A 27,475-nucleotide genomic window follows, 5' to 3' on the forward strand; every position below is an offset into this window, starting at 1 on the left:
GCCACGTCCTGGTGCTGTTTTGTAACAAGCAGGTCCTTTTCACAGGAGAGACACAAAAGGAGCAGCTGAGACCAGTCACTGAAGCTGAAGCGGCCCAGCTCCTGTTGCTCCTTGGAATCTTTCCAGGCCTTTGCAAAGGGGCTCTCCCTTCCAGGAAGGTAGGACAGCAGCCTGGCTTGCCAAGCAAAGAGAGGGGTGCTGACCAGTTAAAGGTACCTGGATAATTACTGTTGCCTGGAACTAAAAGAAAACTAAACTATACCTCATTTTATTGTCGAAGGCTTTCACGGCCGGAATCACTGGGATGCTGTGTGGTTTCCGGGCTGTCTGGCCCTGTTCTAGCAGCATTCTCTCCTGACATTTCGCCTGTGCCTGTGGCTGGCATCTTCAGATGCAGGCGAAACATCAGGAGAAAATGCTGCTAAAACAGGGCCAGACAGCCCGGAAACCACATCACCCCAGCTATTCCTTATTTGCTAGGGGAAAAGACAATTGCTACAAGCTGTTGAGGAATGTGGTCAGTTTGCTAACCTCCAGGTGGTGGCTGGAGATTACAACTGATCTCCAAAAGACAGAGATCAGTTCCCCTGGAGAAAATGGCCCCTTTGGAAGGCGGCATTGGTCTATGGCAGGGGTCTCTGGAACCAGCAGAGAAGAGTAGTAGTGGAGAAGAGGCATGGGCCAGAAAGGGCTGAGTGAGCTCTGGTTTTCTTTTCAGAGGGCTTTTCTCAAAGCCACATCTTTTAAACAGTGCATTTTTAACAGGGGTTTTCTCTTTTTTTCTCCTTGTCCTGGGGCTGCTGATTGGTGGGGGCTGCTGAGGCTGCTGATTGGTGGGGCTGCTGAGAGGTGGGGCTTGATATCCAGTCTTCACACGAGGGTATTCTTTGGTTTTTCTATAGCTGAGCATATAATAACCTGGCAGCAGTTCCCAACCTGTGGTATGCATACCCCAGGGGTACACACCAGAGTATTTGAGGGTATGAGAAAAAATTACCTAGTGGGTTTGCTAATGCAGGAATGCATATTTAGGGAAATGGGTTGCCAAGGACTATGTTAGTGAAAAAAGACTGGGAATCACAATAATTTGTCAAATTTCTGATTTCCATTTCCAGGTGTATTTATGTCAATTTGATTTTTCCTGTATTATTTTATTGTTCAGCTGAATAGTTTTTAACAATACAACAACCTTTATTAGGCATATTAAAATAGGCTCCAGAGCATTACAGACATTTCTGAAGTACAAATCAAAAGTACATTCAAAACACAGACAGATAAACTGTATCTAGCATTGGACGTTACTTAGAAAATTCTGTCACTTGTAAAAGAAATTTTGCTTCTTTTTCCAAGTAGCCTCTGTGTTATTTAACAAAAGCTCCACAACAGAGTTGTCAGAGTCTCTTTCAGATTTGTCTGAAAGACCTGCCCAGGAGAGAAATTCCTAATACCCACATATCTCGGACAGTCAAGTATAATGTGAGCAAGAGTCTCCACTTGGTTTTTACAGTGTGGACAGACCCGATCCTGGAGAGGGATAGATAGGTAGCGACCCTTTGTAATGGCCGATGGAAAAGTATTGCATCTGGCCCTTGTAATAATCCATCTCTGTTGGGGTTCAATTAATAGTTCAAGATATTTGGCTATGTGCCCCTGTTCTGGTACTATTCCGACAGAAAGGGGTAAGCATGATTTATTTGCTTGGCCCAACAAGATATGGTATTCCTGTTCTAGAAGTCTGCTTTTTAAGGTTTGCAGAATCTCTCTGGGTGACAGCATACAGAGATCTTCAAGTATTAAGCCTAGAGAGTAGATTTTTTATTTAAGAAGTTGATACCATTCGGAGGCAAATTGGTCTGGGCGCACAATATATGTTAAACTGCGCTCATCAGAGTTAAAACATAGTTTGATCCAATACTTGAATGTATTCAGCCATGCTCTTGTTTCAAGTAGGTTCTGACCAGTTTCTAAGCATAGTACAGCATATGGTACAGAGTGTGGTACCCCAAGTATTTTGTAGAGGAAGCCAGATTGTATTCTCTCAACTGAGTTGTTCCATGCAGCTATCCATAGGGGAACTCCATAGAGAAGTTGCTGAACTACCTTGGAGTTGAAAACCTTTAGAGCTGCGGGGACATATCCCCTTTCCCTGGAATGAAAAAAACTTACCACCTCTGAAGCAGTGTGATAACTTCCTTTTACAGCAATATCTTTATGTCTGGCCCATGTGGCTTTATGATGGAAGGTTAGGCCTAAATATTTAAAGGACTTGGAGTGTTCAACCTTAATCCCATTGATAAGCCATCTGGAAGGCTTAAACACATTGGAAAAAATGACAATTTTTGATTTTTCTGGGTTTAAGGATAGGAAGTTAGATGTACAGTACTCCATAGTTTTGCTAAAAAGCCTTTTAAGACCCACTTGAGACCTAGAGATCAGTATCATGTCATCAGCGTAATGAAGGAGTGGTATGGGTTTGTTTGAAAGAACTGGGCTATGTGAGTTAACATCTGACAATGCGTGTACCAGATCATTAATAAATAAGTTAAACAAGACTGGAGCCAATACACAGTTCTGCTTAACACCCTTCTCAACGGGAATCCTTGGGGTTAGGTCTCCAGAGCTTGTACATTTTATCTGGCAGGTTGTGTTTGAGTAGAGAGATTTGATAAGTAATAATAATCTAAGATCGATTCCCATTTCTGCTAGCTTAAGCCATAGAAACTCTCTAACAACTGAGTCAAAGGCACTTTTCAGGTCCAAAAAGGCAGCAAAGATCTTAGATCGCACCCTTTTTGGTATTTTAATAACAGGAGGTTAAGAATCATACAGTGGTCAAGCGTAAAGCAGCCTTTTTAAAACCCTATAGAAGACTAATGGGTTTGTAATTAGCTGGTGACATGTGGTGTTATTATTGCATTTACCCAAGACCCTGGGACAGTACCTGAACTATCAACCATAGTAAACAGAGAGGCCAAAAGGGGGGCTGAATAGTTCTTGTCATCGCTGCTCGATTTTGCACAGCACAAATGAGACACCCTGGGGACATCTTTAAAAAAGCTACCTCCTCATTTTTTTTTTGGATAGCACGGACAAACAGGTGTCAGAGACAAAAGAGACTCCCCTCCCCCCATCATTTCCTCCTCACCAACCATCGGCCTGGATTCTGAAATCATGTCTGTGTAACTTCAAAGACAGCTCATCGAAAATAAGAAAAAGAAAAACTATATATTGCTGGAATCAGCAGGATGAGCTGAGTACAACCATGTACTTTTTGGGATCAAAATGTGCCCAGCAGGGGAGCCTGCAGAGCAAACATTCAGGGAAAACCTTAAGCAAAAAGCTGCGGGCAGAGAGAATCGCTGCAGTACCACAAAATGTTAGGCGCAAGTGGAGGATAAAACTGACCAGGCAGCTGGGTTATTTATACACTAAAGATAAAATTTCTGAAACTGGAATGTTGATCCTTGCCACCACAGTCTGAACTTGGGTGATATGTGGTCAGTGTCTGCTAAGTGTCTGCTTAGATCTGACAATATCTCTGGTGTGAGATGATTTCTAACCTTTCCCTGTTTCCAGCTTGGATGTGCGATAGGAAAAAAATATTTGTAATAGAATCATAAAATCATAGAGTTGGAAGAGACCCCAGGGGCCATCAAGCCCAACCCCTGCCATGCAGGAACACACAATCAAAGCAATCCTGATGTATGTACATCCAGCCTCTCTTTAAAAACCTCCAAAGAAGGAGACTCCACCATTCTCCGAGGCAGTGAATTCCACTGTTGAACAGCCCTGACCATCAGGAAGTTCTTTCTAATGTTTAGGTGGGATCGCTTTTCCTTCACCTTGAACCCATGACTCCTGGTCCTGATCTCTGAGGCAGCAGAAAACAAGCTTGCTCCCTCTTCGACATGACATCCCTTCAAAATTTAAACATGGTTATCACGTCACCCCTGAACCTACGCTTCTCCAGACTAAACATCCCCAGCCCTAAGCCTCTCATCGTAGGGCATGGACTCCAGACCTTTTACCATTTTGGTTGCCCTCCTCTGGACCTGCTCCAGCCGGTCAATATCCTGCTTGAATTGTGGTGCCCAGAACTGTACACAATATTCCAGGTGACTATTTGAAACTGAGGGTCTCTGCAGGCTGCCAGACTTACCTCTTTTGAGCTGCTAGTGGCTTCAATCCTGTTTGTGTGAACAGAATGTGGGATAAGCCTGGAAAAGGCTGGATGAATAAATTCTTCACTCTGTAAAGGTTTCAATGGTGTTGATGGTAAGAGCAGCCGCCTAACCTTGAGTACATTCCACAGCCCGGGCGATGGGCCAGCTTCATCGGCGGAGACTTTATCTCTGCGCGGGAGATGTGGTCTCCGTTCCCATGGGAAGCCGGGAGGGGGATGGGATGAATAGAGTTATAACCTGTGCTTCTGGCGGGAAGTGTCATTCCTGCCACTGCGTGTACTTGAGCTTTCTAAGATGTCTGAATAAACGGTCTTTTTTCACCAAAGAGCCTTTTATTTCTGCTTCTATGGAATTCCTTACATTGTGGCAGGAATCTTAATTCATCTATATCACTAGTGCAGTGGACCTCTGGTGTCTCGGCATGGAGAGGTTGAATATTACTGCGGAAGGTGCGGTAGCCCCCAAAGAGGGCTCCGACCTTTCCCTTCTGGATCTGGAGGAACCGGCGGGAGAACGGGTCTCGCTGGTGACTCTTTCCCGTCCTCGTATCAGCCCGAGTCTTCCCTTTACTCCCGTTGGAACGAGGGGCGTGGCTTGACGACCATGGGGACTTACATGGAGTCGTTTGGGAAGCTGTCTATGGATCGAGCGCCTGTGGATCGGATCTCTACCCGTTTTACGTATGGATTACAAACCTCAGATGCAACCTGTCACGGAGGAGGCGGGCCTGACCACCTTTCATGCGGCAACCCAGGAGTCCATTGAACGATTCCTGGACTCGTATTTTGGTGATGCTCCCAAAGAACCACCGTGGCACAGCACTGGGGCCCGTCCGAAGGACACTGGGACTAAACCTGGGATTGGGAGGGGTGTCCGTGCCGCCTTCCGATCGGACCCTGATCCCGGGTCAGCGGCTGCACCCCAGGGAGCCACCGGTGGCTCACGGTGTCTCCGATGTCTACGCTTCCAGACGGCGAAGAGTCCGAAGAAAGCCTGCACTCCCAGCCGGATCTGTTCCCTCTCCCATGAGAAGAGAACTGGGATGAGAGTGGGCCGACTGCGAGATGCCCAAGAAGCATGGACCCGTGAACGCCAGCTATGGGAGGAGGAGCGGGCACAGTTGCAGCAAGAGCGCGAAAACCTGCAGAGGGACCCGGGAACAGCAACGCATAAAGAAGTCCAACTTCGAGTTGGACCGTGCCAAAGATGCGCTCAAGCGACAATATGCGCCAGAATCTGTCCAGTCCATGATAAGGTCCTGGAACACTCCAGACTGGATTTACAGCGGCAACGCGGCGTTCAGGCGCTAACGTCACGCCAAGTGAGCTTACTGCAGCTATTAAGCGGGACAAACTGGTTAAATTGGAGCGAGAAAAAAGCAGCCCTGCATGCGCACCAGGATGCATTGACCCGCTAAGGAGAGATCTGGCTGCGTTGGAGAGGGAACTGAGGAGGCAGCAGACCAGGAAGCCCCAAGTTGGAGTCTATGCTGTTACTGATACTGCCGGCGCCAGAGGGGCAACGTGGCTGGAGTCCTGCCACCCAAACGCCAGCGGCACCGGCATTGATACCGCCCCCGATCCCGGCCCCCCCTGTGCAACCGCTGCCGCCCAACCTGCTCAACCCGTGCAACCGCCCGCCCCTGCCGGCGCCAAGAGCCGATGGAAAGGGGTTACTATAGGCCCCGATACCTGCCGTTTTGATGGGACCGCTTCCAAGCTTCCCTACTTCATTTTGCAACTTCGATGCCCACATGGAAGACTATGATGATTTATACCGGTCTGAGCAAGCGAAAGGATCACGGGACATCGGCTCAGTCCTGGATGGGGCCGCAGCCCACTCGTTTGTGGCCCTTTTGGATTTACAAGATGAAGACTTCTCGCCACGGTGCCCGCATTCCTCCAAGCCTTGAGAGCGCGCTTCCAAGATCCGGGCGCCGAAAATGAGGCTATCCGCACCATCAAAACTATCCAGCAAGGCAACCGACCGTTTGCAGTATTTGCCCGTGAATTTCGTGCGGCGGCTGCTCGACTCCCTCCTGAGTGGCCTGAACGCATGAAATGCGAATACTTCTCAGATGCTGTTGACGGCAAGCTGCGTGAAGCGGTGTTTTTAATTCGGTTCCCTCGCACTATTGCTGATTGGATCCAGTTGGGATCCCAGGTGGCGTCTCGCTTGGAATACGCATTTCGTGCGGAGGCCGCCCCACGCATGAAGCGCCGCTACTGCGTCCACCAAGGCAAGCCCAGCCGCCCCCACCCGAGACCACCTCTGAGCGCCGTCGCCGACTGGGATTGTACCTTTACTGCGGAGGACCAGGTCATCTAGCCGCCAACTGTCGAAGAAACAAAACCAACCGCTCCAGCCACGCGCACCCATCTGCCAAGCCACCACGCCAGAGTCGGGGCCGCCTCCGACGGGCTCTTCTAAGGCGGTCATCGAAGGCGACCCAGAGGAGGGGAAGCAGCTGTTTGCCTTTCTTCAGCCCCCATGGATATGGGTCCGACTCCTGACGCGGTGAGTGAAGGCAGCGCTCCCATTACTGTCCAAGCGTTTCTGGCCAACCCCGCTAAACATACTCGCATTATAGCCTCGGCCCTTGTGGATTCTGGCTGCTCCCATTGCTTAATGCGGCCCCAGGTGGCAGAGGAGCTAGGTCTGGACCAAATTCCCCTGGCTAAGCCCATACCATTCACCCAAATGGACGGCAGCCCTCTCGGGAGCGAAGGACCGGCCCAGTTCAAAACACAACCGGTTCTCCTCCGTTGCGCCCGACCATTGGGAGAAAATTAGTTTTATTTTGGCGCCAGTGGCCAAACACTCCATAGTTTTGGGCATGCCATGGTTATTGTTACATGAACCAAAGTTCATTTGGAAAGAACGGATCTTAGAATTCACTGACCCTCCCTGCGGTGAACACATGAATTGGGGAAAACTCAACTTCTCCTGACACACACCCTCCTGGCTTCATCAGCGATTGCTCCGATTCTATTGGCATCCCACGGCGTACCAAGATCTAGCCAGAGTTTTTCAGGAGCAAGAATGCGATCAGTTGCCACCCTATAGAGACACTGACTGCAAAATCGTTATACAGCCAGGTATGGCAACTGCCCAAAGGTAGAATCTACCGTATGAGTCCCAATGAGGAGAAGGAACCGTGCCTTCTTGGACAAGAACCTCGCTCAGCGGGTTCATACGGCCGGAGCTACCAAACACACACACGCTGCTCCCGTTTTGTTTTGTAAAAAAAAAGAAAGATGGGTCTTCTGACTTTGCACAGATTATCGAGGTCTCAATGCAGTCTCCTGTGCAATAAAGATCGTTTGACTTTGATCACGGACCTTTTAGATGAACTGGGCAAAGGGGGCATCTTTACTAAATTGGACTTGAGAGAAGCTTATTACAGAGTCCAGAATTGCTGAAGGCTATGAACACTTGACTGCGTTTAACACAAAGTTTGGACAGTTTGAATACTTAATAATGCCATTCGGGTTAAGTGGGGCCCCGGGCTTTTATGGCCCTCATCAACGAAGTTCTCCATGATTTATTGTACAAAGGAGTTGTGGTATACTTAGATGGCGTTTTAATTTATTCACAAACCATAGAAGAGCATGAAGCATTGGTTCGGAGGTATTGAAACGCTTGCTCGACAACTCTCTCTTTGCCAAACTCTCCAAATGCTGTTTCCACCAGACCTCCATTGACTATTTGGGTTACCGGATCTAAGCCTGAGGGCTTAAAAATGGATCCTGCTAAAATTAGCTAGCGGTCCTCCAATGGCCTGCCCCACCAACCGCAAAGAACTCCAATCTTTTCTGGGTTTTGCTAATTTCTATCGTGACTTTATACCCCAATTCGCTGAGCTGACTCTCCCTCTCACAGACCTCTTACGCACTAAGGGTAAAGATCCACTGTCCGCCAAGCCCGGGGCCCCCCCTTTCCTGGTCTGAAGAATGTCAAACAGCCTTTCAGCTCTTAAAGTCTGCTTTTACCACCGAACCTATCCTAAAGCACCCTGACCCAGATCTCCCGTTTGTGGTTCACGTGGATGCCTCGGACAAAGCTCTGGGTCAGCCCTGTTTCAGAAAGATAAAGATGTTAGGCGGATTCCGTGTGCTTATTTATCAAAGAAATTCTCGATTGCTGAACTCAGCGCTGGACTGTGGGGGATAAAGAGACTGCAGCCATCAAAGTAGCACTCTCCACTTGGCGCCACTGGCTGGAGGGGGCTAAACACCCCTTTCAGGTTTGGTCGGATCACAAAAACATGGCCGCTCTTTCCACCCCCCTCAAGATGTCCGCAAAACAACTCCGTTGGGCCGATTTCTTTTCTCGTTTCTCTTTCACAGTCCATTTTTTCCCCGGGAAAACCAATAAACTGGCTTGACGCGCTTCCGCGCCTACCCGGGGAAGGGGGTGGAGCTGCCTTACGGGACATTCCACGCACTGTTCTCTCCCCCTCCCAGTTGGGACTGGCTGTCACCCGATCTCAAGCGTCCACTCCTTCTTCACCGCCCATTCCTAGCCTCGTCTCTCCTTTCCTGCGGGAACTTCGAGGAGGCGGGGCTGCCTGAGCCTCCAGCGGAGGAGGAAGCGACTCCCAATTGCGTTTGGAGAGTGGAGTTTGGCGGCGGGGGGATTGTTGGTACGTGCCTCCCCTCCGCAAACAGGTTCTTGAAGCCTGCCACGATGCCACGCTCGGCTGGACATTTTGGCTTTCTGAAAACTCTGCATTTGGCCGCCGTCAGTTCTGGTGGCGCGCAATGCGCCAAGGACATTGAGGCGTATATTAAAGGTTGCTCTGTTTGTGCAGAAGCCAAAACCATTCCGGGAAAGCCCATGGGCTGTTGAAACCTCTCGGTGGCCTCCCGCCCCTTGGGAAGTCATCTCCATGGATTTTATTACAGATTTGCCCGAAAGTCATGGCAACACGGTCTTGTGGGTGGTGGTGGACTTATTTTCTAAACAAGCCCATTTTATTCCATGTGCTTCCATCCCCTCGGCTCCTAAGTTAGACGGCTGTTCATTCAACATGTTTACCGTCTGCACTCCGCCCCCGTTAAGGTGGTCTCCGACCGCGGCCCCCAATTCATTTCAAAGTTCTGGAAGGCGTTTTTGGGGTTGTTGGGGGGCCGCCCCGGCGGTCGCCGCTACTGCGTTCAAAGTGACGGTGAGTGGGAGAGAGCGAACAGAACCCTGGAGCAGTATTTACGTTGTTACACCAACTACCACCAAGACAATTGGTGCGAGCTCATTCCGTTTAGCGAATGCGCCTATAACAATCGCGGTTCATAGCAGTACAAAGAAAACCCCCTTTGAAATTGTGTCTGGTCGCTCGTTCCGCCCGTTGCCGCAACTTCCCGCAACAACTTTGGATCCTCAGAGTTTCAACAATGGATTTCATCCCTAGCCGAGGGATGGAAATCGGTCCAGACCGCCCACAACAGGCTAAGGACTCCCAAAAGCTGCAGCGGATAAGCACCCGCTCGGATTTTCCTCTGCGTGTGGGCGCTTAGGTGTATTTGTCTACCAAAATCTCAGAGACGTGCATAAATTTTCCAAACTAGGCAAAAGATTTGTGGGACCTTTCAGATTACTAAAGTGATTAATGATGTCACTGCCCGATTGGATTTGCCTAACTCTCTTAGTAACATTCATCCTGTCTTCCATTCCAGTTTACTCAAGGAGGCTCCCGCTTCCGATGCCTGTACACGACCAGCCGGAGAGACCCCCACCAACTATTATTGATGGCCACAAGCACTCTGAAATTGGCCATCCTGGACTCTCGCTTTATTAGCAAACACTTGCAGTATTTAGTCTCTTGGGTGGGATATTCCTCTGGGTATAATCAATGGGTGTATTCCGAAAATATTGACGCCGCCAACCTTATTTCGGCTTTCCACCGCGCCTTTCCGCATAAACCTGGGGGGGAGGGGTCTTCTTTAAGGGAGGCAGAGTGTAAAGGTTTCAATGGTGTTGATGGTAAGAGCAGCCGCCTAACCTTGAGTACATTCCACAGCCCGGGCGATGGGCCAGCTTCATCGGCGGAGACTTTATCTCTGCGCGGGAGATGTGGTCTCTGTTCCCATGGGAAGCCGGGAGGGGGATGGGATGAATAGAGTTATAACCTGTGCTTCTGGCGGGAAGTGTCATTCCTGCCACTGCGTGTACTTGAGCTTTCTAAGATGTCTGAATAAACGGTCTTTTTTCACCAAAGAGCCTTTTATTTCTGCTTCTATGGAATTCCTTACACACTCTCTGTAGCAAGAATGGGTGCCTGCCAGGGTCTGTTTCTCCCACTCAGTGCCCACTCAGAAGCACGTGCCTCTCTCGTAGGAGGGGGTGTTTTCCAGCTGACCCTGAGTCTTCAAGATGGCCATTTTAAGATTAGGCCCATCCAATTGGCAGCTATTTTTGTCAGGATGGGCGCCATGGCTCATCCCCCCTCCCCCTTCCAGGAAACGAAAGCTAAAATGCAGCCACAGCTCTCCAAGGTGTGGCCAGGCCCCTGTCCTTTGTAATGTTAACTCGGTATCTGAATGTTGGTTTTCTTCCCTTTGTTATCTTACTGTAACTGCGGCTCTTGGGCCCGGCAAGGGGCGGGCCAAGGGCAGCAGGGATTTAAGGTTTGGTTCTTTCTATAGTCCTCAGAAATCGTCTATCTCTCGCATGCTTCAGTTCTCAATAAAGTCTTACGTTTTTTAAGAAAACTACAGCTTGCTTTATTTTGGGACTGGGGTCTCACAGTTTTTTGGCTGCACCAGCTCCCTTTTCGATGCCAAAAGTGCCTGCAGGCTGAACAGAATTGAAGTTTCTGTTTGTGGCAGCAGCTTGTCCATGTTTTCCATTGACAAATGTACTTCTGCCAGTGGAAAGGAGAGACAATTTTGGCTGATTGCACCTTGAACTCTCTGTGATAGTCCCACTGCCCAACTCCCTCAGCACACAATGTCAGAGGGCACAGCAATCTATAGCAGCCATTTATTGTGTACACCGATCACTGTAAGAAATTATTTGTCATAATAGCTGAAATCACAGAGCATAAAACTGTCCTTTCCAACAGCCCAAGATAAGAGCCAGCTTGTTGGGCTCAAGGAGTGAATTCCCAAAGCTCAGTCCCAAGAGGACAGTTGGAATGGGTAAATCCCCCCACTAGGATTATCTCTAACAAGCTGTTGTAATTTTTGAATCTCATTTATACAGATGGCGAATGAAGCAAACCCTTGCCCGTGCAACATTGGAGATACTTTTGACTACAGAAGTCTTGGATGTGAAATTTCTGTTGAGCACATCAGTGCCTACCTTTGCAAACCTTCCCTCTCTGCTGAGAAAGCTGTGATTGTGATTCACGACATTTATGGATGGCAGCTGCCTAATACCAGGTGCATTGTTGATATGCTTGCAGCCAATGGATACCTGTAAGAGAGTTCCCCTTATTTTATCACAGTCTTACCATTTTCCACTGCTGGTTTTATGCTGCACATTCCGTGTTGATGAGCTTGTTGAATATTACCAATGCTGTCTGTGGTTCAGTTCATCATGAAGTGCACAATCACATTGAGAAGTGGATAGATACTAACTATTGAAACAATCCTCCTGATTTAGACATTCATCCTTGGAACATTCCCCTTTGTTTTCCACTTATTGGGCGAATTTCCACTGACGATTAATCCTGGGATAGTCACCCGAAATATCCAGGTTCCCTCGAGATCTCCTCACAGTCAAACCGTGGAACACAGATCAGCCCCATTTCTGGTGCTCCCCCCCCCCTTATCAAGGGATTTTCCTGGACCTGCTTATATATGCACCTTTTCGAAAAAACACTCCAATGGGCTACACATTTGAGAGAACATAACTTTGGGCCCCATGAACCAAACTTCACCAAACCTGGATGGTATCATCAGGAGGGTCTCCTAAAGGTATACTCTGAAATTTTGGTGCTTCTAGGTTAACAATTGCACCCCTGACAGCAGGCACCCCCCCAAGGGGCAGGCCTAGATGTCTTCACTAGAAACATGCTGCAGTGAGGATGTTGGAACCTGGATGAAAAGGTGTCGATTCTTTTGAAACTTGGTTGTATCTAGATTAAATTTTCAGTGGGAATTCGGCCACTGTTACTTCCAGGGTGGTTTTGTGTGCTCACACTGGACTGCTAAAATGCCCCCAAATGTTGTTGGGGTCTCTGTTCCCCAAAAACAGCATATTGAGGACATTTGGGGCTGTAGTAGAGGTGGGAGGCAAAAAGCTCTTTCCCCACACAGGCTACATTCCACAGTTCCAAAGCTGTTGGAAAGCTGTTTTTTTGGGGGGGGGAGGGGGTTGGCTTCTCCACACCATCATGGTACATTCACATACCTCCTGGATTTTCCCCAGCTTGGATGCAAAGTCATATGGAGAGGAGATTTCCCCTGGTCCACCTTCATAGCAACCATTTTCATTGCCCTCATCCCCAAAACTGCCATCTCCCAGTCACTGGGGGAGCTCTTATTTTGATGGGAAATTGAACTTTCAACCAAGTTGAAAGTTCAACCAAGTTCACACCAGTTGTCCTGATGGTAGTTTGTATAACAACGTAAATATTGCTCTAGTGTTCTGTTTGTCCGTTCACTTTGCCCGTCACTTTGAACGTGGTAGGGGGCGGCAACTGCTGGTGTGGTTCCCAACAACTCCAGGAAAGCCTTCCAAAATCGAGAAATGAATTGAGGGCCACGATCCGATACCACCTTCTCAGGAGAGGAATGTAGGCGGTAGATGTGTTGAATGAACAACCGGGCTAGTTTGGGAGCTGAAGGTATGGTGGTGCAAGGAATGAAATGCGCCTGTTTGGAAAAGAGATCCACCACCACCCACAAAACAGTGTTCCCGTGACTGTTCGGCAAGTCAGTGATAAAATCCATTGAAATAACCTGCCAGGGTCGGGAGGCAACGGGGATAGGTTTCAGTAATCCATGAGGTTTTCCGGTATTGACTTGGCCTCCGCACATATGGAACACCCTTTAATGTAAGACTCAGCGATCATGCGCATAGAGCGCCACCAAAACTGGCGGCGGGCTAGGTGAAGGGTTTTCACAAACCGAAGTGCCCAGCGGACCGGGCATCATGGCATCTTGAAGAACCTGCTTTCGGAGGGGAGTAAGGAACGTGCCAACACCCCCTTTCCAGACCCCATCCTCCAAAGCGTAGCTGTGCATCTTTTTTCCTCTGTTGGCAGCTCGCGTAATCCCGCCTCCTTGAGTTCCTGGAGGAAGGGGGAGACGATGGCTGGGATGGGCGTAGAGGATTGTGAGCGGGTGACAGCCAATCCTAGCTGGGAGGGAGAGAGAACGGTGCGTGGAATATCCGTAGGGATCGTCCCCCCCCTCCACGGGGAGGCGGGACAATGCATCAGCCAGCTTATTGCTTTTACCAGGGAAAAAATGGACCGTAAAGGAAAAGCGAGAGAAAAAATCAATAGCGTAATTGTTTAGCGGACATTTTGAGAGGTGTGGAAAGCGAGCCAAATTTTTATGATCCGACCAGACTTGAAAGGGGTGCTTGGCTCCTTCTAACCAATGGCGCCAAGTGCTCAACGCAAGTTTGATGGCAGCGGTTTCCTTATCTCCGACAGTCCAGTTTAGTTCGGAACCAGAAAATTTTGGATAAATAAGCACATGGTACCAATTTATTGTCTTTATTTTTCTGCAAGAGGGCAGCGCCCAGCGCCTTGTCCGAAGCATCCACGTGAACGATAAAAGGAAGCTCAGGGTCGGGATGTGTCAGAATTGGCTCAGTTGTGAAAGCTGTTTTCATCTGCTGGAACTCTAATTGGCATTCCTGCGACCAGGGAGGGGCCCCAGGCTTGGCAGCAGCCGTCCTTTCCTTTAGTGCGTAAAAGATCAGTGAGCGGTAAAGGCAAGTTTGGCAAAATGGGGAATGAAGTCCGCGATAGAAGTTAGCAAAGCCTAAGAAAGATTGCAATTCCCTTCTATTGGTGGGGGCAGGCCAGTCAACCACTGCGGCCACTTTAGCTGGGTCCATTTCTAGATCGTCAGAGGATATTCGATAGCCCAGGTAGTCTATGGAGGATTGGTGAAAACAGCACTTTGACAACTTGGCAAAGAGGGAGTTATCAAGTAACGTTGTAAAACTTCCCGGACTAAAGCCTCATGCTCTTCCAGGGTCTGTGAGTAAATCAAAACATCATCCAAATATACGACTACTCCCTTGTACAACAAATCATGTAATACTTCGTTTATGAGGGCCATGAAAGCCCTGGGGCCCCAGCTAATCCGAAGGGCATTATTAAATATTCATATTGCCCTAATTTGGTATTAAATGCTGTTAAATGTTCAGTTACCCCTCCGCGATGCGGACACGATAATAAGCTTCCCGCAAATCCAATTTGGTAAAAATCCGGCCTTTGCCTAGGGCATCCAAGAGGTCCTTTATTAAGGGCAAAGGATATTTGTTGGAGATGGAAACAGCATTTAATCCACGATAATCAGTACAAAGTCTCAACGAACCGTCTTTTTTCTTAACAAATAAAACAGGGGCGGCATGGGTGTGTTTTGTGGCTCGCCGTATGAATCCGCGGGCTAAATTCTTATCTAAGAAGGCGCGGAGCTCCTTTTCCTCGGTAGGACTCATGCGATAGATCCTACCCTTAGGTAATTGGGCTCCGGGTTGTAGCAGGATCTTGCAATCGGTATCTCTATGGGAGGGAAGCTGATCGCACTCCTGTTCCTGGAAAACTCTGGATAGGTCTTGATACACCTTTGGGATTTCTACAGCAAGGGGAGCCGACAGTACATTGAAAGCTGTAGCGATGGTTGCTTCCCCCTCCCCTACCGATGGATCTTCCCCCCCATCCATGTGATCTCCGCAGGGGGGATCTGAGAATTGAAGGATTCGTTCCTTCCAAACGAAGGTTGGTTCGTGTAAAAGTAGCCATGGCATTCCTAATACAATGGAGTGCTTTGCAACTGGAGCAAGAACGAAACTAATCTTTTCCCAATGATCGTTGCAACGGAGAAGTACCGGTTGGGTTTTGAACCGGGCTGGACCCTCACCACCCAGTGGGCTACCGTCCATTTGGGTGAAAGGAATGGGCTTCACCAAGGGAACTCGGATTAAACCGAGTTCTTCGGCCACTTGCGGCCTCATAAGACAGTGGGAGCAACCTGAGTCCACAAGTGCAGAGGCCAAAATGCGCGTATGTTTACTGGGGTTGGCTAAGGAAGTCAAAATAGTAATGGGCGCGCTGCCTTCACTCACCGGATCAGGAGAAGGATTAAGATCCACGGAGATTGCCGCTGAAAGACTAAGCGCAGTTTCTTCCTCTTCGACATCCTCATCAAAAGTAGCTTTGGACGATCCTTGAGTTGGCAGGCTGGATTTGCGTGGAGGCTTGGCAGACGGATTGCGGGCCCCCGGGAGGGGAGGCTTCTGCTTTTTCGGGCAGTTGGCAGCCAGGTTGCCAGGACCTCCGCAGTAGAGGCACAATCCCAAACGGCGACGGCGTTCCGACGTGGTCTCGGCCGCTACGGCCGGGTTTGGTTTTCTAAGCGGCCGGCGCCGGCGTGTTGGCTAGTTTCGGCGTGGGCGGCCTCCAGCGGGCATAGGCAAGACGGGCAGCAACCTGTAAGCGAAGCTCGATCCAATCCATAGCGCTTCGCGGGATCGAATAAGGATCACTGTTTCACGCAGTTTAATATCCATTGCTTCGAAAAAAATACTGCGCGTTTCATGCGCTTTCGGGCCAGTCCGGTGGAAGTTTACTGGCCGCTGTGCGGAATTCACGGGCAAAATCAGCAAAGGAGCGGTTGCCCTGTTGGATGGTTTTTACTGTACGGATAGCATCGTTTTCAGCATTGGGATCTTGGAACCGAATGCTAACGCTTGGAGGAAGCCCGCTACCGTGCGGGTATCGTCCCCCTGCAATTCATGAAGAGTAACAAACCGCTCAGCGGCTACGCCATCCAACACCGACCCAATGTCTCAGTATTTTTTCGCGTTCAGAGCGATATAGATCATGAAATTCTTGCATATGAGCATCGAGTTGCAGGATAAAGTAAGGAAGTTTGGACGCGGTACCATCAAAACGAGCTGGGATGGGGGGTCTGTAGAACCCTCTTTCAATCGCTCTAGGTGCGTGTTGGGGTTGCTGCTGCATGTAACCTGGTTGTTGTACTGGATAGGGTAGGGGCGCTGGAGGAGCAGGGGGTTGAGGAGGTGCCCCAAGTTGAAAAGCTGGAACCGGGCCGCGAGGCGCCGCGCCTCCGGCAGGAGGGAGGGCCGCCAGTGCAGGGGTGAAGGTGTAGGCACCAACTGGGGCTCTAACCAACGTCTCACGTTGCCGTCGTAGAGTTTGCTCCCGTTCAGCCAATTCCCTTTCCTTGCGTGTTAAGGCATCTTGGTGCGCGTGCAAAGCTGCCCTCTCTCGATCCAATTTGGCTCTTTCGTCTCGTTGAACGGCTAAAGTCAGTTCATTCTGGGTTTGGATGGCTTTGATGTTTTTGCGCTGGCGCTGTAAATCCAGTTTAGACTGATCCAGCACTTTGTCATGAATTGTTAGATTCTGTTGATACTGTTGACGCAACGCTTCTCTTTCACGGTCCAACTCCATTTGGATTTCCTTGCGTTGCTTTTCACGGTCCCGTTGCAGACTTTCACGGTCCCGTTGCAGATTTTCGCGCTCCTCTTCCTACAGTTCAAGGGCCAGCGCTCCCAGGCGAAGTTTGGCGTCCCGCAGCATGGCCACCGCATCGTCCCAATTTTCTTCGAGGGCATGGAGTAACGATTCGGGATCGGGGTCCAGTTCCTCCTCTGATGGTTTTTTCCTCCACGCCTCCAACTGCTCCACAGATTTCACCCATTCGCTCGTTCGCTCCCGGGTGTGGAACTGCCAGGCGGTGTGGAACCCTCTTCCGATCATCGATGCAACCCTCGTCATCGTCCTGCTTCCGCTGTAACTTTAGGACGAGCTCGGTGCTATGCCACTGCTGATCTTTGGGAATATCCTCGAAGTATTTGTCCAGGAACCTTTCAATGGATTCTTGGGTGTCAGCATGAATGGTAGATAATCCAAACTCCTCAGGGACTGGCTGCATCTGGGGTTTGTAATCCACACGTTGCCGGGTGGAAACGAACCGGTCAACAGGCGCTCGATCCATGGATAGCGCCCCAAAACTCTCATGCATCTCCACACGATCTGAGCCATATCGATCATCCCAAGGTAAGAGAGGCAAGCTCGAACTGGACCGAGGTCGGGAGAGAGTCACCAGCGAAATCAGATCATCTCCCGGATCCTCGGAGTCTGGAAGGGAAGGCTCGAAACCCTCTATGGGGGCTATCGTGCCTTCCACATGGTCAAGAGTACTCAATCTCTGCATGTTAGAACACCAGAGATCCAAACACAGTCAAGAGAAAAAATGAGTTAGATTCCTGCCATAATGTAAGGAATTCCAAAGAGCAGAAATAAAAAGGCTTTTGATTATAAGTCCGTTTATTCAGACATCCTGGAAAGCACACACACACGACATGGCAGGAATGAGCAACCCCGCTCAAACAACAGGTTATAATGCTGACTAACCCATCCCCCCTGCCCCGTTCTCATGAGAACGGAATTCTACTATGCAAAACCGAGATAAGCATTCTCACAAGGTTGGTGCAGGTCCTGGCCGGACGCCCGGCCAAAAGAATCTCCGTCAAGGCCAGGTTAGGCTGTAAGGGAAACAAGAACGACTGAGATCCTTACACTGACCTTTAAAAGGGACATATGCAAGAAATGGAAAAGGGGGGGAATCACTAAAGAGGAATTCAAACGAATAGCCAGGATGCGTAGGGAGAAAGTCAGAGAAATTAAATTGCTGAACAATTTCAGGCTTGCCAGAGAGGTTAAAAACAATTTAAAAAGACTTTTTTGGTTATTATTATTGTTGTTGATTTCACAGCTGCCAGTTCTTTAGCTGGTTGTTGGCCTTTCATTACAATTTGAGCCTCACCCAGAGGCCTAGGAAATTGTAATGTATCGGTGTAGTATTCATGTGGACCCCAGCAGGGCTGCCTTCTGAATTTGACAGATGTCAATTTTGTTGATTCGAAGATGTTTCAAGTGCTGCCCTAGTGTTTTCGGGATGGTGCCCAGAGTGCCAATTACCACTGGGACGACCCTCAGCTGGTTTGTGCCATAGACGCTGAAGCTCGATTTCAAATCATGGTACCTAGTGACCTTCTCATGTTCTTTTTCAATGACCCTGATGTCACTAGGTACTGCTATGTCAATGATGGTCACTTTCTTGTCCTTGTTCACAGTGATGTCTGCTGTATTATGTTTCAACTCTTTGTCCATTTGGATTAGAAATTCCCAAAGGATCTTGACCTTCTCATTTTCTGTTACTTTCTCTGGACAATGTTCCCCCCAGTTTTTAGCGGTAATTGTTGTAATTGTTGCATAAATTCCAGTGGATCATCTTGGCCACTGAGTTGTGACTCTGTTTGTACTCACTCGGCAATCTTTTTGCAGCAGTTTTGTCAGCTTCTTAGCACAGTCTGCACGTTGCATCATCTGAGGATTTTTCAATTCTGGCCTTGATCGAATTTGTTCTAGTGACTTGCTCTTCGGCGGCTAAAATTAGTGATTCAGTTTCCTTTTTCAGACTTCTAGGTGTTAACCGCAGCCAGGTCTTTTAGTTGTCCACCTTGTCTTGATCTTCTCCAGAAATTGGCCGTGTAGAGCTTTGTTGTGCCAGCTTTCAGTCCTCATTTTAATCACATTTTTTCTGTATCATCATCATCATCATCATCATCATCATCATCATCATCATCATCATCATCATCATCATCATCTATTTCCCACCCTATCCCCACAGGGCTCAGGGCTTATGTCCATAGCAAAAGCAGAAAACAGGATTTGATAGGATGAGTGCATGGAGAAAATGGCAAAATGCTAACAAGGGACAGAGAAAAGACAGAACTACTCAACCCCCTCTTTGACTCAGTCTTTTACCAAAAGGAAAACAGTGCTCAAACAGGGGGACATGGAACAGAAGATATTGTAGGGAAAATTCAGCTCATAATAAATAAAGAGGTTGTATAGGAATACCTGGCTGCTTTAAATGAATCCAAATCTCTAAGACCAGATGAACTACATCACAGTGTATTAAAAGAACTAGCAGATGTAATCTCAGAACCACTTGCTATAATGTTTGAGAACTCTTGAAGAACAGAAGTCCCAGTAGACTGGAGGAGGACTAATATTGTCCTCATCTTCAAAAAGGGGAAAAAAGAGGGCCCGAACAATTACCACCCCATCAGCCTGACATCAATTCCAGGAAAGATTCTAGAGCAGATCATTAAACAGACAGCCTGTAAGCACTCAGATGGGAATTGTGTGATCACTAAAAATCAACATGGCTTTCGCAAAAACAAGTCATGTCAGACTAATCTTATCTCTTTTTTTGATAGAGTGATAAGTTTGGTAGATGAAGGGAATGCTGTGGATATAGCATCCCTTGACTTCAGTAAAGCCTTTGAAAAGGTCCCCCAGGACATTATTGCCACCAAGCTAGTAAAATGTGGGTTACACAGTTCTAGCATAGCATGGATTTGTATTTGGTTGACTCATCAAACCCATAGTGTGCTCGCCAATGGCTCATCTTCACCCTGGAGAGAAGTGACTAGTGGGGTGCTGCAGGGTTCTGTCCTGGGCCCAGTGCTATTCAATATTTTTATCAATGACTTGGATGATGAAATAGAGGGCATGTTAATCAAATTTGCAGATGATACCAGGAGGGGTAGCTACTACCCCAAAGGAGAGGGTTAGAATTCAAAATGACCTGGACAGATTAAAATGCTGAGCCAAAATTAACAAAATGAGTTTCAGTAGGGAGAAATATAAGATACTATATTTAGGCAGAAAAAATGAAATGCACTAGATGGGTGACACCCTGGCTTGACAACAGTACGTGTAAAGAGATCTTGGAGTCTCAGTTGACCAGAAACTGAACATGAGTAAGCTTTGTGATGCGGCAGACAAGAAAGCCAATGCAATTCTGGAATGCATCACTAGGAGTACATCGTCTAGATTGAGGGATGTAATAGTACCACTCTGTTCTGAATTGGTCAGACCTCACCTGGAATACTGTGTCCAGTTCTGGGTGCCACAATCTAAGAAGGAAATTGACAATCTGGAACAGGTCCAAAGGAGGGTGACCAAAACTGTAAAAGGTCTGGATTCCATGCCTTATGAGGGGCAGCTTAGGAGCTAAGTAAGTTTTATCTGAAGAGAAGATTAAGGAGTGACATGATTGCCATGTTTAAATATTTGAAGGTGTCATCTGCTCCGGAGTCTAGGACAAGGAGTAATGGATTCAAGGTACAGGAAAAGAGATTCCATCGAAACATCAGGAAGAACTTCCTGACCGTCAGGGCTGTTCAGCAGTGGGATTCACTGCCTCAGAGGGTTGTGGAGGTTCCTTCTTTGGATGTTTTTAAACAGACTCTGGAATGGTCATCTTTTTAGGGCGTTTTGATTGTGTATTTCTGCTTGGCTGGTGGTTAGACTTTATGGTCCTTGTGGTCTCCTCCAACACTATGATTCTTAACCACCTCTGAATTTCTCTTGCCTTAACCTCTGGGGTTGCTATAAATCATGTGTGACTTGACAGCATTTTCCACCACCATTAAATGAAATTACATTTATTTTATCTTCCATACAGAGCAATTCTTCCAGACTTTTATAAAGGACAAGAGCCTTGGAAACCATCTAATGATTGGTCCACATTTAATGAATGGCTAAAAACACGAGATGCCAAGAAAATCAATACGTAAGAGTTCAGGCAAATGCACAATTACTCCTCCTTATGTGGATGACGGTGAATGTTGGTGCTGATGGTGAAAGTTGTACATTGCAAGAGAAACATTGCAGATGCCGATGTCAATACATGGATGCACCGTTCACATTAGTTACATGAGCCATCTAGTCATCACCATTCCTGCACTGCAAGCCAAAGCCAATGGGCGTAAGCTGATGGTTCCAGATGAGTAGCCATGTTGGTCTATAGCAGCAAAATGAAGCTGCTGGTGTGATCCAGTTGTTTTTAGGTTCAAAAAGGAGTCTAGTGGCTCCTTAAAGATGATTAAAACTAATTCCAGAATGAGCATCTGTAAGCTAGAGAATCTACTACATTGCTGAGCAGAGGACATTCTATGCTGCCTGCCGTCTCCTAATACCTGCCAATTCTCAATCAAAGCATTTGCACTTAGCTGATTGCAGCCCCTTTCATTTCTCCATGCCACCATTTTCTGCCATTTGACTCTGCTGTGCAGGCAGACAGGGACGTAGGTATAGATTTTTTTATGGGGGGGTTCGGGGCCACACCCCCACCCATCCCTAGGGCATGGCCATGCCTCCCCAAGCCCCGCCCCCAGCCTAGCGCTTATAAAAGAAGCTCTCCAAGGCTGGGGACAGCAGACTCCCCCACTCTGCCCTCCCCTGCCCCCCACCACCTGGGCTCCCAGCCAGCAGCTGGCAGGTCCTTCTGCCCTCCCCTCTGGGCAGAGGCATAGAGGGGGAAAATGGAGCCCGGTGCAAAATCTGAGTTTTGCATCCCACCCCCCACCCCCCCGGGCAGCTGCTGTGATGTAGAATCCACCCCGAAACAGCATCACTTTCAATGGTGTTTAAACCCAAATTCTCCTTTTAAATCCACCTTAAAGAGAGAATCTGGGGTCCCCAGTTAAACAACATTGAAAGTGATGCTGTTTTGGGGTGGATTATCACCCACAGTGAAACAGCATCACTTTCCATGTGGCATAGTGGCGAAGAGCAGGTGCATTCTAATCTGGAGGAACCAGGTTTGAATCCCTGCTCTGCTGCTTGAGCTGTGGAGGCTTATCTGGGAAATTCAGATTAGCCTGTGCACTCCCACACACGCCAGCTGGGTGACCTTGGACTAGTCACAGCTTTTCGGAGCTCTCTCAGCCCCACCCACCTTACAGGATGTTTGTTGTGAGCGGGGAAGGTCAAGGAGATTGTAAGCTTCTTTGAGTCTCCTACAGGAGAGAAAGGGAGGATATAAATCCAAACTCTTCTTCTTCTTCTAAACTGAGGACCTCAGATTCTCCCTTTAAATCCATGCCGAAGGGGGTGGATTTAAAAGGAGACTCTGGGGAAATTTGGGGGGTGCCTGCTGTCAGGGGTGGAATTGTTAAGCTAGAAGCACCAAACTTTTGGAGTATCTTTAGGAGACTCTCCTAATGATACCATCCGGGTTTGGTGAAGTTTGGTTCAGGGGGTCCAAAGTTATGGACCCTCAAAGGTGTAGCCCCCATCTCCTATTAGCTCCCATTGGAAACAATGGGGGATGGGGCACCCCCTTTGGGAGTCCATAACTTTGGATCCCCTGAACCAAACCTCACCAAACCTGGGTAGTATCATTAGGAGAGTCCCTCAAACAATCCCTGAAAGATTGGTGCTGCTAGCCTAAACATTGCGCCCCCTCCAGGCCAAAAACAAAAAAACACTAAAATGTTTTAAAAACCCACAAAGGGTGGGCGGAGCTTCGGACATGAATGCGGGGGTTGAACCTGAGAACCCCCCCCCTTTACCTATGTCCTTGCAGGCAGACATTTGCTGAAGATCCTCTGCGACGTTTGCTCTGCAGGCATCGCAGCCGTCTGCCTTTTTTGGCAATAAAGTACATGATTGAACTCAGTTTTTCCTGCTGATTTTGGCAATGTTTTTCCATTTTTTAATTTTTGATTATGTGTCTTCAAAGCAACGATGACATGAAATAAGAATTGAAGCCATGTGAACAAAAATTTTAAAATGAGAAAATTATACATTGCCAGAATTGGCAGGAAAAGCTAAGTTCACTCATGAACTGTAATTGACTAAAAAGGCCGGTGGCTGCGATGCCTGCACACCAAACATCCCAGGGGATCTTCAGCAAGCGGCAGGCTGCACAAAGGCAGGAAAAATAAAACACCTCCTTCTTCTGCACAGGCAAGGGAAAATGTCTTCCCCACAAGTTCTTGCAGGGAAAATGTCTTCCCCACTTACAGGGAAAATGTCTTCCCCCACTTATACAAGGTATAATTTTCAAAGTACATAAAATGTACAAAGTTTAATATTAATGGTAGATTACAAGTTCCCTGAGGTTCAAAAACTTACTTTGTAACATTCATCAAATCAAGGATATAATCATTCAATATTCATCTAACATTCTGGAAAATTAAAAAGTTGCTTATATGACCCTCTCCTTCTCTTCCTCCTCCTCCTCTTCTTCTTGCATCTTCTTGCATCTGTTTCATTCACCTGAAAGTAAGGTGTGTTCAGTTTAATGGCTTTTCTTATTGTTTAAAGTGAATGTCAAGGAGGGAGGAAAATTAACTCATGAGTCCTAAAAATGAAACCGTTTGACCATCCCTTGATTTCCCATCCTCTAAACCAGGGGTAGGGAACCTTCGGCTCTCCAGATGTTCAGGAACTACAATTCCCATCAGCCCCTACCAGCATGGCCAATTGGCCATGCTGACAGAGGCTGATGGGAATTGTAGTTCCTGAACATCTGGAGAGCCGCAGGTTCCCTACCCCTGCTCTAAACCATGGCCAGGAACAGCAAAAGCAAATATACCTATTAAAAACAATTATCCCAACCTTTTATAATGTACAGGCAAAACCTTCCAATTATCCAACTCCTACAAGCAACTTCTTTTGAAACTGGTTCAACATCAAAACCTGAAAGAGTTTAAATAGGCCAGGTGAGTTGCATGAGCTTCCTGAGAAAGAGGACTTCAACTGCAGTGGCCAGAGATGGGGCAGCAGAGGCAACACTGCAGGGCCCCCCAAGGAGCTGTAGGGCAGCTCAGCAGGGAGGGGAACGTGAAATCCCTGGCACTTCCCAAATGGTCCCACTGGCCTCAATGGCTTATGCACTGATGTATCTGGGGGCATGTGGGTCATAGGGGACAGACGCCCGGATAATGTGGGCATGCATTTTGGCCCTCTGCCCCTTCTTCCCCATGCCCAGTCTTTGGCTGAACTCCCCTCGCTGTCAAACTCCCCCCACTCCCCTGATGCTGAACTTCCCTGCCCCCACGACTCAACTCCCCGCCTCCCCTGCCATGCTGCCACCCCCACAAATCACCCCAACAAACTTTTTACTCCTCTGAGTGGAGTAAGCAGCCAGTAACACCCTGGGGATGGGGTTAAGGGCAGGGAAGGAGTGCACCCTCCCTAAACATGTCCCCGTCTCCAGTGTGTTGCTGGCTAGTGCTGCTTAGAGGGAAAAGGGGTTGTTGGGTTCTTTTTGCAGGGGTGGTGGCAAGGGGACTTTGGCAGCAGTTGTGGGGGCAGTGGGAATTCAGCGGGGGTGATTGAGATGCATTCCTACCTCATTGTAACTGCTTAACCCAACCAAATGCTGCTAAAAGATATATGTAACCAGTCTGTTATATGTTACCACTGCCATCTGGGGCATCTTTCCTTGATCTTTATTTTATGGCTTCACACGCTTTGTAGATAACTAGGCACCCTGACACCCTGATTCCATGGGAAGCAGAGTCGTATCTGTTATCTCTTGGGGCAGGAAGTCAGGTGGTTTTTTCTGACTATCTGCCGCCAACCTTGGGACACCTCTGCCCCAGAGACTGTTTTTCACAATTTCTTGGGAATTCAGGAGGGGGGACTTGCCGGGGATAAAGAGGGTGGCAAAAGCTTGGTTTGCCAGAATTGGCTTTACCAAGATGTGGTGCTCTGACACTTCTCAATCGACACTTCTGTTCAACTATGCAGAGTCCGCTTATTGGCTTAAGATTCAAAACTTTACAACTGCTCAGGAGACATGCCACTATTTTGCTTTACACATGAAGAATTATAATGCTACTAAAGAAACATATGATAATCATAAAAAGATAATTCCCCAACGAAGAATCAATATTTAGTGTCCTTTTGTTGCTTGCTTGGTGATACAGGTTTGACTGAGTCCCCGTAATGGTTATGTACTTAAAACCATAAAACATAAATGCACAGGAATCAGGAACATGAATGAGAGAATGGGTGGAAAGGATATGTGCACCCTGAATTAATTATTATTTTCCTTGTTGTTGCTAATTAGTCAGCTGTTCACTTACTTTTTTGTGTTTTAGGGAAGCAGATGTTGTCCTGAAGTATCTTAAAGAACAGCGTAATGTGAAGAAAATAGGTGTTATTGGATTTTGCTGGGGTGGAGCTGCAGTACATCACCTGATGTCATCATATTCTGAATTTAAAGCAGGTGTCTCACTGTATGGTATGTGTGATCTAATTGTAGAGACAAAAAAAGCAACCTTCTAGAAAACTGCTTAAGGGTCACCGGAACCGGAACCTCGATTCTGTGATTCTAACTGAATGTAGGTTTCTGTTTTTCAAAATTCTAGGAGTTATCAGATTAGCAGAGGACAAGTACAATTTATTGAACCCCACATTTTTCATTTTTGGAGAGAAAGATGAAATCATTCCTTTAGAACAGGTAAGTTCTTGTTGTTTAAAGCAGAAATATTGAATCTTTTCTCAGAGCCTTTACTACCTTCTTATAGGTCGCTGAACTGAGCCCTTAGGGGGAGGGCGGTCTATAAACCTAATATATAAATAAATAAATAAATACATAAATACATACATACTAAAAGTTAGGTAACCCGTGACCAGTTCCTAACAGCATTTTTTTTAAAAAAAGGTACCTGCTATGTGGGGTACTGATATAAATTAGGACTGTGATTTGATATAGACACCTGCCCTTTTTTCCTTCCAGGAAAGAATGCAGGGTGGGGGTGGGGATAATTTTGATTGGCTATACCAGGGGTAGGGAACCTGCGGCTCGAGAGCCGCAAGCGGCTCTTCTGCCCTTGCACTGCAGCTCCACGAGCCGAGCCGCCGGCCCCATCCTTGCCTGCCCTGCAGGCAGCAGGGCGGGCGCACCAATTGCCCGCGGCAGGCTGGGCCGCGCTGTGGGCTTCCCCTCTCGCCTGCCCCGTTCGAGCGGGGCAGGCGCTTTCCCGGCGGCCGGCAAGGCCGAGCCGCTGGCCCCATCCTTGCCTGCCCTGCAGGCAGCAGGGCGGACGCATCCATGCACTTCTCAGAATGAGCGGAGTAAAAGGTAAAAAAGCCCCAATATATATAGTGTTTTCTTTATTTTAAATGTCAAAAATTATTTGCGGCTCCAAGTGTTTTCTTTTCCTGTGGAAAACGGGTCCAAATGGCTCTTTGAGTGTTAAAGGTTCCCTACCCCTGGGCTACACCATGCAGGGTGGTGGCGAGAGGTTAATCCTTCCAAGCCCACTATCTGAGTGAAAGCATCATAGAGTTGCTATTTTTATTTATGAACCACTGGACAGAGTCAGGCCCAGGTCTCCCATCATCTCCCCTTAGTTAATGGGTGTTCGTAGTTTTTGATTCCAACCTCACATGCACTCTGGAAAATGAACTATGTGGAAATCAATTAGGTTTCATCCCTCTTTTAAATTCCAAAGTATCTTGAATTCTTGTCCAGATATTATTATAGTTATTTAATAGAGTTTAAAGTGTTAGGAAAGAGGTATGCAAATTACCAAAGGTATGCATATTAATTCATAGTATTGTGTCTGACTCCTTTAGCCAGCTAAGTGGTAGTATCCTGCCTACATATCCCATTTTGCCAGCCTTTGGATTGAGCAGTTAATAAACCTCATATTATCATTACACAGCTACCTTCATAATGAAAATATTGTATGCCTGTTAAGGGTGCTGGTGTGCCTGTGCTTATTAGATAGGGTATCATCTGCAAACAGTGTTGCTGGTTAAGACAAACATGGTTTAGGAAAGTGCACAGGATTTGCTTTGTTTGATTTTCCATATTCATATTTTCCATATAATTTATTAGTCTTTCAAAAACAGTGGCATTATTTCAGTAATAATATTCTTCTCTTATAGGTCGCTGAACTAGAACAGAAACTGACAGAGCATTGCAAAGTTGATTTTGAGGTTAAAATCTATCTGGGTCAAACACATGGCTTTGTACATCGCAAGAGAGAAGATATTAACCCTAAAGATAAACCTTACATTGAAGAAGCAAAGATGGACATGATGAATTGGCTAAATAGATATATTTTATAGACAGCATCTGTGGAATTTATAAGAAAATGATAAAAACAACACAATAATTAGTCAAATTTTACTCAAACACTACATGCATTTTTTCTTCAACTCTCAGGCAGATTAACACCAGACAGAACTATACCACATTAGTAGTTTAATAGTCTTTCTTCCTGCTCAGATAATCCAATTCTAAGTTTTG

General features: G+C 47.4%; 1 protein-coding gene across 3 annotated transcripts; it reads left to right on the forward strand.

Annotated features, from left to right (window-relative positions):
- Positions 1-27,297, forward strand: LOC125443223 (carboxymethylenebutenolidase homolog). 3 transcript variants are annotated; one of them, XM_048515184.1, is made up of 6 exons: positions 1-212; positions 11,388-11,602; positions 20,882-20,989; positions 25,314-25,456; positions 25,584-25,675; positions 27,112-27,297. In XM_048515184.1, the coding sequence occupies exons 2-6, from the start codon at positions 11,388-11,390 to the stop codon at positions 27,292-27,294; spliced, it is 741 nt and encodes a 246-aa protein (XP_048371141.1). In that variant the 5' UTR covers positions 1-212; the 3' UTR covers positions 27,295-27,297. The 3 variants fall into 3 exon arrangements, with proteins under 3 accessions (XP_048371141.1, XP_048371140.1, XP_048371142.1); XM_048515183.1 differs by having other exon boundaries at positions 1-158; XM_048515185.1 differs by having other exon boundaries at positions 1-158; positions 11,388-11,566.
- The last annotated feature ends 178 nt before the right edge of the window (positions 27,298-27,475 follow it).

The sequence above is a fragment of the Sphaerodactylus townsendi genome, linkage group LG14 (genome assembly GCF_021028975.2).
Source record: "Sphaerodactylus townsendi isolate TG3544 linkage group LG14, MPM_Stown_v2.3, whole genome shotgun sequence".
NCBI lineage: Eukaryota > Metazoa > Chordata > Lepidosauria > Squamata > Sphaerodactylidae > Sphaerodactylus > Sphaerodactylus townsendi.